Raw genomic sequence first — 13,770 nt, 5'->3', positions numbered from 1 at the left:
CAAGATCAGGGTGAAGATGAGAATTAGAATCACTGTCAGGATGAGCTTCAGGATCAGAGTCTGGGTGATGATCCAATAAGGGTCAGCATTTTAATCATGGTAAGGGTATGGAAGAGTATGAGGGACAGAGTGAGTGTCAAGTAAAGGTTAGGGTAAGGAGGAGGGTCAGAAGAAGGATCAGGGTCAGATTCTGATATATTGTCATCATAAGGGTCAATGTGAGAGTCACAGTCAGGATCACGGTCAATGTGAGGGCCTCCTATATTAGCGTGGATGAGAATGTGAGTTGGTATCAGGGTGAGCACTGGGGTCCAATCAGGGTAAGAATCAGCATCAGAGATATGGTCATTGGCAGAGTCAGTGGCTTCTGGGTGAAGTTAGTGTCAGAATTGAGTGAGGGTAAGTGTCAGGTCAAGGTCAGGTTCATGATGAGGGTCAGAATGGTGTCAGGGTGAGAGTGAGGGTGAAGGTCAGGTTTAAATTATGGATAAAATGAAGCTAAAGTTCATAGTTAGGATCAGAGTCAGAGTCAGGGTAATGGTCAATGTGAACTGCAATATCTTAGTGAGGATGAAGTTAATGATTAGGGCCAGAGTTATGTTCATGGACATAGTGAGATCCGGTCATTTGAGTGTCAAAATGAGGTTTTAGTTAGGTTGACAGATTAGGTGAAGTTCAGAGTGCAAGATAAAGGTAAGTATGAGGGTGAGGATCACATTAGGGTCAGGTTCAGGAACATGGTAAGGTTTAGAAACCAAGTTATTTCTAGAGTAAGAATCAGGGTATGATTCAGAGTATGAGATCAGGTTCAATGTCAGGAGAAAGGTCAGAATCAGGTAAGTTTAAGGGTGAAGATCAGTGTCAAGTTCAGGGTGAGGGCCAAAACAAATTGCTGGGTCATGCTCAAGGTAAGGGTCATGTTCAAGGTAAGTGTCATGCTCAAGGTCAGATTGAGAGTCACTGTGAGCGTCAGAGTGAAGATGAGAAGTCAGGAATATGAGGCAAATATTGAGAGTCATGCTCAGGTTCAGAGTCAGGGTCAGTTTCAACATCAGAATCAGAGTGCAGTGCCAACCTAGGTCAGGGTGAGGAAGGGTTAGTGTCACGGTCAGGCTGATAGTCTGGTTCAGGTTCAGCATAAGTTTCAAATTCAAGGCTCTTTCTTGGACATAATGAAGATATGTGTAAGGGTCATTGTAGAGTCAAGGTGAGGTCAGGGTCAGGGAGAAAGTCATGGTCAAGTCAGGGTAAGTAGAGTATGAGCATCAGAGTCAGGGTCAGGTAAGGGTCAAGTTTATGGTCATGGTGAGGTTAAATTCAGGGGCAGGGGGGAGGGTCAAATTGAATGCTGGTGTAGGGATAGCTTCAGGATCAGAATATGGATGAAACTGAAAGTAAAGGTGAAAGTGAGGGTCACGACGAACATGACACAGAGTGTCTAAATGAGAATTAGGATCAGAGTCAGGGTGAGTGTCATGATCAGACACAAGGTGAGAGAGAGCATCAGGGTAAGGTTTAGGTATAGAATAGAGATAGTGTCAGAATGAGAGTCAGAGTCAAGGTGACAGTGAGTATATACCTCAGAGTCAGAATCATGGTCATGATCAGTATCTAGATCAAACTGAGAGTCAAGGTCAGGGTCATGGTGATGAAAAGTGTGAAAGTTGAGGTCAGTGTGAGCATCCAGTAAGGGTAAGAGTGACATAGAGGTTCAGTGTCAGTGTGAAATTCAGGGACATGATGAGGGTCACGGTAGGATCAGCATCAGAGTATGGTAAGGGTCATAAGAAAGTCACTAGCACAGTCAGTGTTAGGTTGAATATCAAGTCAATGTTAGAGTCACAGTCAGTTTGGGGAAGCAGCTGAGGGTCAGGGTGAGGATCAGAGTCATGTAGTGTGTGAGGTTAAGGGTCAGAATCTAAGTCACACACAGGGTCAGGCATGAGTCAAAATAAGGTTTAGGGTCATGGTGATTATGTATGTCAGAGTAAAAGTCAACTTCAGAGTTATTGCCTAGGTCAGGATATCAGTCCAGGGTCAGAGTAATCAGAATCAGGGTCAGCATTAGGTTCAGGTCAAAGACCAAATTCAGTTTAAATTTTGAGGGGTGGAGAATATAGAGTCAGTGTTGGGATCAAGTCTGGGTCAAAATCAGTTGAAGGTTATGGTCATGGAGAGGGTGAAGATGAAGTTCAAGGACAGAGTGAGGGTTAGATTCAGAATCCAATTCAGGGTCAGGATCAAGTTGGTCAGGTTGAGTATGAGGTTCAGAGTAATGATCAGCTTGAGGGTCAGTATTAGGGTGAGTGTGAAGGTCTCAAGGGTAAATTTGAATATCAGTATTGGCTTAGATTTAGGTTGAAGGTCTAATAAAAGTCACGTGTATGGTGAAATTGAAGAAAATGGGTCAGGTGTACAGTGAAGTTAAAGATGAGGGTCTGAGACAGATAAACTTTAGGATTGAAGTCAGGGCTTGGGTGAGGGTCAGTATAAACATGATTCTTGGTGATAGGATCAGGCAGAGGATGAATGTCACGGTCAGGATTGAGAATAGGGATATAGTGGGGTTGAGTCTGTTTCATGTTCATAGTCAGGGTCTTGGTGAGAGGCAGGTTCAGGTAAGGGTAAGGATCAGGTTGAGGAATAGGGTCAGTGTCAGGGTGAAAGTCAACATCAGGAAATTTTGATAGTTAAGGTCAGTGTCAGGGTCTTGGTGGTAATAGTGTCAGGATCAGCTTCAGGATCAAAGTCAGCACATTAGTGTCAGGTTGATGATCAGGGTCAGGGTGAAGAGCAAGTTAAGTGTTGGGTTCAGAATCAAAGTCAGCATGAATGCCAGAGCCTTAGTAAGGGTCTATGAGCATCGTGGTCATGGTCACAGGGTCAGCAACATGTTGAGAGTTAAGAGTCATGTCATGGTTAGGGTAAGGTCATAGTGAAGGTCAATTTCAGGGTAAGGATCAAAACAAGATCCATGTTGAGTGTCAGGGTCAGAATCAGGGTGAAAAGTAAGGTCAGGTAAGGTTCAGGGTCTAGTTAGACATCAGGATCAATGTGAGGGCAGGGTCCTGGGATGGAACCCTACATCCGGCTCTCACTCAGTGGGGAGCCTGCTTCTCCCTCTTTCCCTCTGCCTGCTGCTCTGCCTCCTTGTGCACTCTCTCTCTCTCAAATAAATAAATAAAATCTTTAAAAAAAAAAAGGAAAAAGGAAAAAAGAAAATGAGAGAGGTCAGCATGAGGGTCAGGGACAATTTGGGAGAGTAAGGGTGTCTGTCATTGTCAGAATCAAAGTCAAGTAGGACTGGGTGTCAGGGTCAGGGTGAGATTAAATGTGTGATTAAAATTCAAAGCTACCCCCTGGGTCAGGTGAGATTAAAGGTGAGGTTAAAGTTCAGAGTCAGCCCTAGGGTCGTCAATGTTAGGGTCAGGATAAGAGCAGTGTTATTGCTGTAATATTTCATTCTTCTGTTTACAATCTTACTTCCAGCATTAATTCAGGTACTGCTGTCAGAACAAAAGAAACATTATTCTTCCTGCTAATTTTGGTTTATTTTTCTGCAGGAATAGTAATGGATTTGGGATACTCACTGGCACAGTAATTTTAATTGTATTTTTATGCACCATCAGATCCTGATGATTCACACCTCTGAAAAGTCAAAATATTCCAAATTGTATGCCTTTGTAGATTTACAACAGTGCTTAGGTGATAGGAATGCAAGAATAAGGAGCCTGGGTGGCTCAGTTGGTTAAGCGACTGCCTTCAACTCATGTCATGATCCTGGGGTCCTGGGATTGAGTCCCACATTGGGCTCCCCCTGCTTTGCAGGGAGCCTGCTTCTCCTTCTCCCTCTGCCTACCACTCCCCCTGCTTGTGCTGTCTCTCTCTGTCAAATAAATAAATAAAATCTAAAAAAAAAATAGTAATGCAAGAACATGCAGTACAGTTTTAACAGGTTTCTGTCCTTAAAAAAAAAAGTCTTGCAACTTCTAAATTTCAAGCTTATGGAATGACTGGAATAGAATTTAGATGTTGAACTTCCCATTCCACTACAACATACCTGATAAATGATCATCTTCCTTTGAGCATTTGAGAAATGGCTAGCTAGCAACTCCCTAGGTTAGATACTTTCAAATTTATGGAAAATTTATCATCATTAATTGAGCCAAAGTGGCTTCTGACCATTCTTTTCACCTTCATACAGCAACAGACTAAATCTAATACTTTTTTTTATATGGCTCCTCAGTCTGTCTCCTCCACTCATGCACAGTAGTGCAGGTCTTTCTGCAAAAGTAATGCTATGACCACTGTCCCATCTGAGCAGACCCTGGATCCCATTAACAGGCTGAAATTTCCTGAGGGGCACAGTGGGAAGGCCCTGGCCTCTACCTGGACCACCAACCACACCTCAAAGGTGCTCACTGCCTGATTCCCAGGAAGGCTGCAACTCTCTTGATGGGTCCTGACATCCTCACACCCTAAGTTTGGAATGATGGCTGGGGGGCACTGGGCTTGTTCCCTTTGGACCCTGTGATGTAGGAAAGACAACATTAGGGTTCAAAGCTGATGGCCAAGAAAGAATTCTTGAGATATCTTTGGTGCAAAAAGGTGATTTTATTAAAGCATGAGGATAGGACTCGTAGTTGGAAAGAGCTGCAATGGGGTCAGAAGTGGCTCATTATATACTTTCAAGTTGGGAGGGGGGTGGGGATAGCATAAGTCTCTAAGGAATTTTGGAAGCAAGATTTCTAGGACTTTGAGGGGTCTAGCTATTGCTGGGAAAAGATCATTTATTACCAGCTAATAAAACCTTAGTCATGAGACCCTTCAGATGTATATTGGTAGGCCATGTGCTTGGGGGATGATTGCCAACACATATCTTGGGGGGTTTAGAGATAAAGGAAATTTCTAAAGGAATTTTTATATGTTAAAGTAGACTTACAGGATGGGGGGCGGGGTGGGCAGATCCGGCTAGGATTGCCTTTTGCCCTTAGCAAAGTGTCAACATGGAGGCAATTGAGTCCCTAGAGGAATGCCACTCTGCCTGTTTTAAGGACTTGTCAATGGGCTATAGGTAGTAAGGAAATTTAATTTAATAATTTTTCTTCTGCCTTTGTTTCCCACATCACCTGAACTAGACTAACGAGGCCCCCAAACCAAACCAAAATCAGAGGTAGGATCTGAAGGGAAGACTTGCTGAAGGTTGGAATGAGAAAACAACCCCTCTGACCACCAAACTTTTCTGGCTAAAGAGAAAACAGGAAATGACAGGGAGAGCTCCTCGCTCCCTCCTGCCAGCCCAGGCTTTGGGCAGCCTCTGATTCCCATGCCTCACCCCTAGACCAGCATTTCCTGCCCCTTCCCCACGTCTATCCCTCCTTCCCTGCTCACTGGTGCTGGGCACCTCTGATGCTTTCTGCAGATGTCACAAACCTTGTGGGATATTCCTCTTTCTAACACCTTCATTTCATTTTTTTAAACACTTGTGAGCCTGACCCCACCGTGATTCCACCCTGCAATGAATAGGTTTACAAGGTTTAGAGGTTGAAGAGAAAAGAAGTCTAGGCCAGGGAATGTCAGGAAATGGTTGAGGCCTCAGAGGCAGGCAGAAATCTTGCTTCCCAAACCTGGGATCTGAGGCTGAGGAATTATAGAGCCAAAGGTTTTCCTATCTGAAAAATAAGGGATGTATTGAATGGTTCCCAAGATCCTTTCCAATTCTAAATCACGATGCTCCAGGGAGGTATTCTCTGGTATTAGAGTCATTAGTTCCTAGAACTTTGTTCAAGCTGGGGCTAAGGGAAAGGAATTGGAAAATTGAGGCGGGTGGCCTCTTGATTCCACCTAGCGTAGGATGAACAAGACTGAGAGTCTTCAACAACTTTCTTCTAGACAAGAATGCCACAGGGCCACAATTTCTGGAGAATTTTTTTTTTCTTTTTTTTTTTACGACCCCTCCCCCAGCACTTTCTCTTTAGTCTCTGCCTGCCTGGCCTCTCCTTCAGGCTATTTTAATACTGCCCAGTGGTTACTTAAGGCTGTTAACCTCTGCTCTAAAGAAATTAAATATCCAAGATCATATCTAGGAAGCAGAGTTAAAGGAAAGGGAACCAAATGCCTCCGCAACTCAGGGACCAATAACTGAAAAAAAACCAGAAGAGCCAGGAAGACCAGCAAACCAATTTGGACTTTATTGAGGTGTCAGGGTAGAGTAATACCATGAAGGAGCAGAGCCTGAGCACTTGAATAACACAGAGGCAGGATTTAATGCAGGCCTGGGTATTTGGGCTAGGAAAAAGGCTGTGGGTGATTTAGGTGCTCAAAAGGTCTTCAGGAATGCCTTATACTTAGCCAGGAAAGGGGCAGACAGAATATTTAGCTCTTGCTGAAGTTCCTGTAGAGCCCTCTCCTGCTCTTGCTGCTCCCCCACCACCTGCTTCCTGTAATAGTTGATGTAGAAGTCCACCCAGTCATCCACCATAGTCACCATGGCTTCTTCAGGGATGGGAGGATTAGGGAAGACCTGTAGGGTGAGGGGGTAGCAAGGGAGAATGTGGTCAGCAGTGTGATTCAGGAATAATTCACAAACTCCAACATCCTCCTTTCTCTGATTTGTATCCCCTGTCTCTAATTGTTTCCATCAACTGCACCACTGCTCTCCCAACTCCAAATTATTCTCTCTTCTCTGCCCTCATCCACCTGCCAAGAGTCTAGGGCTGTCCTTTGAAACAGTGCCCGGGCTTACCTGCTGATTCAGCAGAACATTAAATTCCTTCATTCCTGTAGAAATGAGATCCTTATTGGCCTGAAGAAGAGCCATCTGCCTAAGTTAGAGAAAGAGATAGAATTTAAGTATCCTTTTTCCTCATTCTTGGGTATTTCCCCCAATTCCCTCATTCCCCTTAAAGATCTCTGGTGCCTTGCAGGACCACCTCTCCAACACCTTTCAAATCATGCCCCTTTTGAGATCACATTTCTCCCAGGTTGGCTCACCTGCAGGTCTAACAGTGCTATGTATGTCTCACCCACACTTTCCAGGGTATGTAGGTCCCTCTCTGAACTAAATGTAGGCAAGGAGTCAAGTATCAGCCTAAAAGGGGAACGCCCTGCATCTAGGTCCTGAAGGAGGGTGATAGGTCAACCAGGGGATGGGAAGGAGGGAGACGTTTCCCTGAAGTTAAAAGATAGCAAGGCCAAGAAAAACAGATAAGTGGGGAGACCCAGAAAACCAAACCCAGGACAGATCCTTGCCATCTGCCCCACATCCCAGTATTCACTCTCCAAAAGTAAAATTCAGGCCAACAAAACTAATATTAATTGACTCCCCATGACATGACAGACACTTTTTTCATTTTATTTTAACTCTGGTGTACTTAACATGCAGTGTTATATTAGTTTTAGGTGTACAGTATAATGATTCAACAATTCCATATGTCATCCTGTGCTCATTATGACAAGTGCACTCCTTAATCCCCATCACCTGTTTCACCCATCCCCCTACCCACTTCTCCTCTGGTAACCATCAGTTTGTTCTCAGTAGTTAAGAGTCTGTTTCTTGGCTGGTCTCTCTCCCTCTCTATCTCTGTCTCTCTTTCCCTTGCTCATTTGTTTCCTAAATTCCTCATATGAGTGAAATCATATAGTGTATTTCTCTGACTGACTTATTTCACTTAGTTCCACTTATATTCTCTAGCTCCATCCATGTCGTTGCAAATGGTAAGATTTCATTCTCTATTATGGCTGAATAATATTCCATTTATATATGGTAATTATTCTCCAATTCATAGATGATACATTATAGCAGCTACATTAATCATTTGTGTCAGGCACTGTTTTAAGCATGTATTAAGGTATTTATCCTTATAAAAAATCCAACTGGGCAGAGACTAATAGAAGCCACATTTTGTGGATGAGACACCTGTAAGATGTGGGAAACTGAACTCTACCAGGCTGTGCTCTGTAAGAATGGAGACACATTTGGGGTGCCTAGGTGGCTCAGTTGGCTGAGTGTCCAACTCTCAGTTTCAGCTCAGGTCATGATCTCAGGGTTGTGAGATGGACCCCCCCCCATTGGGCTCTGTGCTCAGTGGGAAATCTGCTTAAGATTCTCTCCCTCTCCCTCTGCCCTCTCCCCACTCGAACTCTCTCTTTCTCTCTCTAAAATAAATAAATAAATCTTTTTTAAAAAAAGAATGGAAACAGATTTGTCTTGTTCTCTACCATATCATCAGGTATTCAACAAAGCAGAAATACTTTTCTCTTTTTAAATATTTTCCTAATGTTTTCCATTTTTAGTAGATTTTTTCAAATTTTGAAATCACCAAATGCCAACTGAAGTAAGTGCTTTGAAACAATTGTTTCAAAACAATACAAAAATGTACACTGAAAAAGTTAGTCATTTTTGTTTCCTCCCCCAACAAAGTTACCAGCATTAAAGATGTATTTATTTCTTGTCACATCTTTCTCCATTCAAAAACCAACATTCATAGGCACCTACATACTCATACAGGCTTTGTTGATTTGCTTTTTTGTTTATAGCATGTTCTTAATTAACATACAACAAAATTGATTTCCCTTAGTGTACATTTATGAATTTTATTACATAGATTCATATAACCACTACCACAATTAGGACACAGAATATTTCTATCACCCCAAAAAGCTCCTATATGCTACCCCTTTGTAGTGACCCCCACTCCCATACCTAAACCTTGCCAACCACTGATCTGTTCTCCATCACAACAGTTTAGTGCTTTTGAGGATGTCCTATAATGGAATTATACAGTATATAACCTTTGAGAGTGGTTTCTTTCACTCAGAATAATGCCCTTAAAGTTCATACAACTTGTTGCAAGTAGCAGTAAGTTGTTCCTTTTCATTGCTGAGCATGCATCACGTGGATGCACTGTAGTCTGCTCCTTCATTCACCCACTGAAGGACATCTGGATTATTTGCAGTTTGAGGCAAGCATGAATAGAGCTGTTATAAATATTTGTGTACAGATTTTTGTGTGAACATGTTTTCATTTATCTAGGGTAGAAAATATTTGTTATCACTAGGAGAAAAAATTGCAATACAACCTGACAAGGAACATGTATACAGAATTTATGACAAACTCTTATATTTTGATAATAAGACAATCTAGTCTTTTAAATTGCTAAAAGACTAATATAGACATTTCACAAAGAAGATATACAAATAGCCAATAAGCATATGCAAAGACATTCAACATTACTATTCATCAGGGAAATACAAATTAGAGCTACAAGGTGATACCACCACATGGCCACTACAATGACTAAAATTTAAAAAGGCAGATTAAGTGTTGGTGAGGATATGGGAGGAATAGAATTCTGATACATTGCTAATGGGAGTGTAAAATGGTGCAACCACTTTGGAAAACAATTTGACAATTTCTTATAAAGTTCAACATACACTTACCACATGACCCATCAATTTCAGGCCTAGGTAGAGTTCATGAGAAATGAACATACATGTCTACAAGAACACTTAACATGCAAATACAAATGTTCACAGCAGCTTTATTCATAATAACCAAAAAATGGGAACAACCCAAATGTCCAATAACCACTGAATAGATATACAGATTGTGGGTATATTCATACAATTATATACTACTCAGCATAAAAAGGAACAAACCAATGGTCCTCATGACAACATGGATGAATCTCAGAATAATTATGTTGAGCAAAAGAAGTCAGACATATAATAAAGAGGAAGAAACGGGAATAAAAAAGACATGAAGCGGGGAGGTGGGTGGGGAGATGGGTGAAATAGCTGAAATAGGTGAAGGGGATTAAGAGTACATTTATCCTGATGAGCAATACATGGAATTGTTGAATCATTATTTTGTACACCTGAAAATTAATATAACACTGTATATTAACTACACTGCAATTAAAATTTTTTGAAAAAAGAGAAGCCAGAGATAAAATATTATATACAATATAATTCTCTATGAAATTCTCGAACAGGCAAAAATAGTCGATAGTGACAGAAAGCAGATCCAAACACAAGAGTGGAGATTAAAATGCAAAGCTGCCCGGGTGCCTGGGTGGCTCAGTCGTTAAGCGTCTGCCTTCGGCTCAGGTCATGATCCCAGGGTCCTGGGATCGAGTCCCACATCGGGCTCCCTGCTCAGCAGGAAGCCTGCTTCTCGCCCTCCCACTCTCCCTGCTGTGTTCCTGCTCTCGCTGTCTCTGTCTCTGTTGAATAAATAAATAAAATCTTTAAAAATAAATAAAATAAAAAAAATAAAATGCAAAGCTGCCCAAGGGAAATTTTTTGGACAATAGAAATATATATATCCTGATTATGACAAGCAGTTCCATGCACTGTTAGCAGGAGTGTAAATTGGTAAAGATTTTTAGAAGGATAATTTTGACAATACTTGTTCAAATTAAAATATGCATATGCTTCAATCCAATGATTCTGCTTTGAACTCTATTTTAAAGAATTATTCAATTCAGTGCACAGAAAGGCCTGTACAAGGAATTTGCCATAATAATAATGAAATTATTTGTAATAATGAAAAGGCAGAAAAACCCAAACGCTCATTAATATGAGGAGTCATTAAAGAAATTATGGCATATCCATACTATGGCATGACATGCAGCTATTAAAATAAATGAGATAGATATTTATGTGCTGATATGAAAAGATATCTAAGATAATGTTAAAAAGGGACGTCTGGGTGGTTCCGTCAATTAAGTGTCTGCCTTTGACTCAGGTCATGATCCCAGGGTCCTGGGATCGAGTCCCACATCAGGCTCCCTGCTCAGTGGGGAGCCTGCTTCTCCCTCTGCCTGCTGCTTCCCCTGCTCGTGCTCTCTCTCTCTGACAAATAAATAAAAAAAAATCTTTAAGATAATGTTAAATGAACCACAGAGCAGACTACCCTATAGGAGTAAGGATTAAACATAAAACTCTCTCTCTCTCTCTCTCTCACTCTAAGTGTGTGTGTGTGTGTCTAGAATAGTAAACAATGTTCCCTTTTGGGGATTGATTAGTATTTGCTGGGAAATGTAAAAAGGAATAAATGTCAAGGGAGAAATTGACCTTACCTAGCTAAGTTATTGTTTGAATTATTTCACAGAAAGAATGCATCCTTCTATTATTTTTATAATTCTTACGAAGAATACAAAATTTAAAAGATAGAAAGAAGATGGTGTAGTTCTAAAATCATTAGCCTCAAATTTGAATCCTGCCTCAGAGCCTAGAAGAACTAGGCCTAGCAGCTGTTCACTAAATATTTGTTGAATGAATAAATAAATGAATGCTTTTGCCGCTTTTCAGCTCTGTGACGTTGGTGAAGTCACTTCCCATATATAAATTTCAGTTTCCTTGTTTGCAAAGAAGGAAAAAAAAAAATAACTACCTTACAAGTCCTATTGAGAAAATAAATTCATTCATTCCACAAACTGATATGTGGCACCTACCTTGCACCAGGCACTGGAACAGGGCACTAGGAATATATTCAGTGCCAAAGACAAAGTTCCTGTCCTCCCGGAGCTTATGTTCTAGTGGGAGGAATAAGAGGATGAATGGTAAGGGCAACATCTGAGAGATAGGGCAAGACCCAATCTACAGAGCTTTGTGGGTCATGACAAGAAGTTTGTGTTTCATTTCCAAGTGTGAAGAAAAACCACTGAAGGGTTTGGAGGAGAATGTTGCAATCTTCTTCCACAAAAGTAATAGGAAGCCACTGAAAAGTTTAAACAGAGGAGCTTTAAACTTCATGGAGAGTGGACTGTAAGAGAGCAGTAGTGGAAGTGTGGGGATCAATGAGAGTAAAGTCAAGGAGACAAGCAGCTTGGACTATTCTGCCCAATGTTTGGTATTCTGTTGAATGCAGACTACCAAGAGGTTTCCTGGGGGTAGGAAAAGGGGAACCATCACTCATCTCTTTGTCAAGCCATTGATCTGGACACTTCTCAAAGAAGTGTATGATGAGTCCTTGTCCTCACTTATCGTTCAGTTGGGAAGACAGGACATAGGTACCTAATAAAAGCAAATACCAACTGGCTCCAGAAAGCATATGCTAAGGGCTAAATAAGTGCTACAGTGAACAAGGGCTGCCATGGTCTCTGAGCAGGAGAAATCAATGTGGGTAATGGTGGTCAGTAAAGCTGAGAGGTTCATGATTAGTGTGACAATATATACCAATATGCCCAGAAGAGCTCCAGTCTGTTTCCCCAGTGTAACTGTTAATAGTGCCTCCTCTAATGACATGCTCAAAAATTCTGATTTGGATAATGAGTTATATGGTGATGCTAGTCATGAGGGCCACTTGCCTCATATGGAGAAAAAAAACCCCATATTTGAATACTTGACATTAGCTCCAAATAATGGCCAACACTTAAATAGCATGTACTGTGTGCCAAACATAATTTAAAAGCTTTACACATGTGATTTATTTAATGCTCAATCCAAACCTATTGTGGTAGATATTAGTATTATTCCCATTTTATAGATGAAGAAACTAAAGAACAGAAAGATAAGAAAGTTGCCCAAGATCTCACAGATACTAAGTAACAGAACCTGGATTCAAACTAAGGCTCTCTGAAGGAATTCATTCATAGAGGTTGGCTTCAGAGTTCAATGCATTCACAGAAGCTAATATTTAAAATATTACACATTTGTCAGTATGAAGGTTCCTCAAAAAGTTATAAATAGAACCACCCCATGATCCAGCAATTGCACTACTTGGTATTTACCCAAAGAATACAAAAATACTAATTTGAAAGGATACATGCAGCCCAATATTTATAGCAGCATTATCTACAATAGCCAAATTATGGAAACAGCCCAAGTGTCCATTGACTGATGAATGGATAAAGAAGATGTGATATATACATATATATATTTATTAATTAATATTTATATATTATATACAAAACACACACAATGGACTATTACTCAGCCATTAAAAAGAATGGCATCTTGCCATCAGCAACTACATGGATGAAGCTAGAGTATTAGGCTAAGCGAAAGAAATCAGTCAGAGAAAAACAAATGCCATGATTTCACTCATATGCGGAATTTCAGAAACAAAACAAATGAGCATAGGGAAAAAAATAGGACAGAGAGACCCCAACCAAGAAACGGACTCTGAACTATGGAGAACAAACTGATGGTTACCAGAGGGGAGGTGGGTAGGGGGATGGGTGAAGTAGGTGATGGGGATTAAGCAGTGCACTTGTTGTGATGGGCACCGGGTGTTGCATGGAAATGCTGAATCACTGAATTGTACACCTGAAACTAATATTACACTTTATGTTAACTAACTGGAATTTAAAAACTTAAATAAATAATAAACAAATAATAAATAAAGATATTACACATTTGTAACCCTTCAATTCTTCACTCTAACACGAAACTCAAAACTTAAGAAAAGAATAATGAAGTGCCCCAGGTCTATCTTAGCATCAGAGACTCTGTGTAGGTCTCAGATAAGGTGAGGCAGGGTAGAAGGGTGTTCCAGGCTGAGGTCCAAGAAGAAGGTGATAGTTCAGGATAATCAGAAGTTTAAACCAGGGAGTCAGGCTGTGGGAGTCCAAGAAAGCCAGCGTAAGAAACGAGGATGTTTTATTTTCTGATAAAAAAGAGGGCACTTCTGGCAAATTTCTACTTTGGAATCCGTACATTACACAAGATGGAAGGAGAAAGGGAGAGAGGGAAAGAGAAAAAGAGATGAACTAGGAGAGAGAGAAACACTCTGTCTTTAGACTCTCACCCCAATTTCATGGA

At 41.0% G+C, this 13,770-nt stretch overlaps 1 protein-coding gene across 1 annotated transcript; it reads right to left on the bottom strand.

Moving 5' to 3' along the window:
- Positions 1 to 6,169: 6,169 nt before the first annotated feature.
- Positions 6,170 to 7,046, bottom strand: AHSP (alpha hemoglobin stabilizing protein). Its single transcript, XM_045871987.3, has 3 exons — positions 6,994 to 7,046; positions 6,746 to 6,824; positions 6,170 to 6,523 (listed from the first exon to the last, which is right to left on the bottom strand). Exons 2-3 carry the CDS (start codon positions 6,818 to 6,820, stop codon positions 6,320 to 6,322), a joined length of 279 nt encoding a protein of 92 aa, XP_045727943.1. The 5' UTR covers positions 6,821 to 6,824; positions 6,994 to 7,046; the 3' UTR covers positions 6,170 to 6,319.
- Positions 7,047 to 13,770: the final 6,724 nt, after the last annotated feature.

Source organism: Mirounga angustirostris, unplaced genomic scaffold, assembly GCF_029215605.1.
Source record: "Mirounga angustirostris isolate CCGP_5_RB_7025 unplaced genomic scaffold, mMirAng1.0.hap1 SCAF_5, whole genome shotgun sequence".
Taxonomy (NCBI): domain Eukaryota; kingdom Metazoa; phylum Chordata; class Mammalia; order Carnivora; family Phocidae; genus Mirounga; species Mirounga angustirostris.
This window is presented reverse-complemented; position numbering and strand designations above follow the sequence as displayed.

What these genes read in the sequence shown, in the direction of transcription:
- AHSP (XM_045871987.3), bottom strand. Translation starts at nt 6,820, where the DNA reads ATGGCTCTTCTTCAGGCCAATAAGGATCTCATTTCTACAGGAATGAAG. An exon ending in ATGTTCTGCTGAATCAGCAG is followed by an intron (nt 6,524 to 6,745) that starts GTAAGCCCGGGC and finishes CTCACCCTACAG; the next exon opens with GTCTTCCCTAATCCTCCCAT.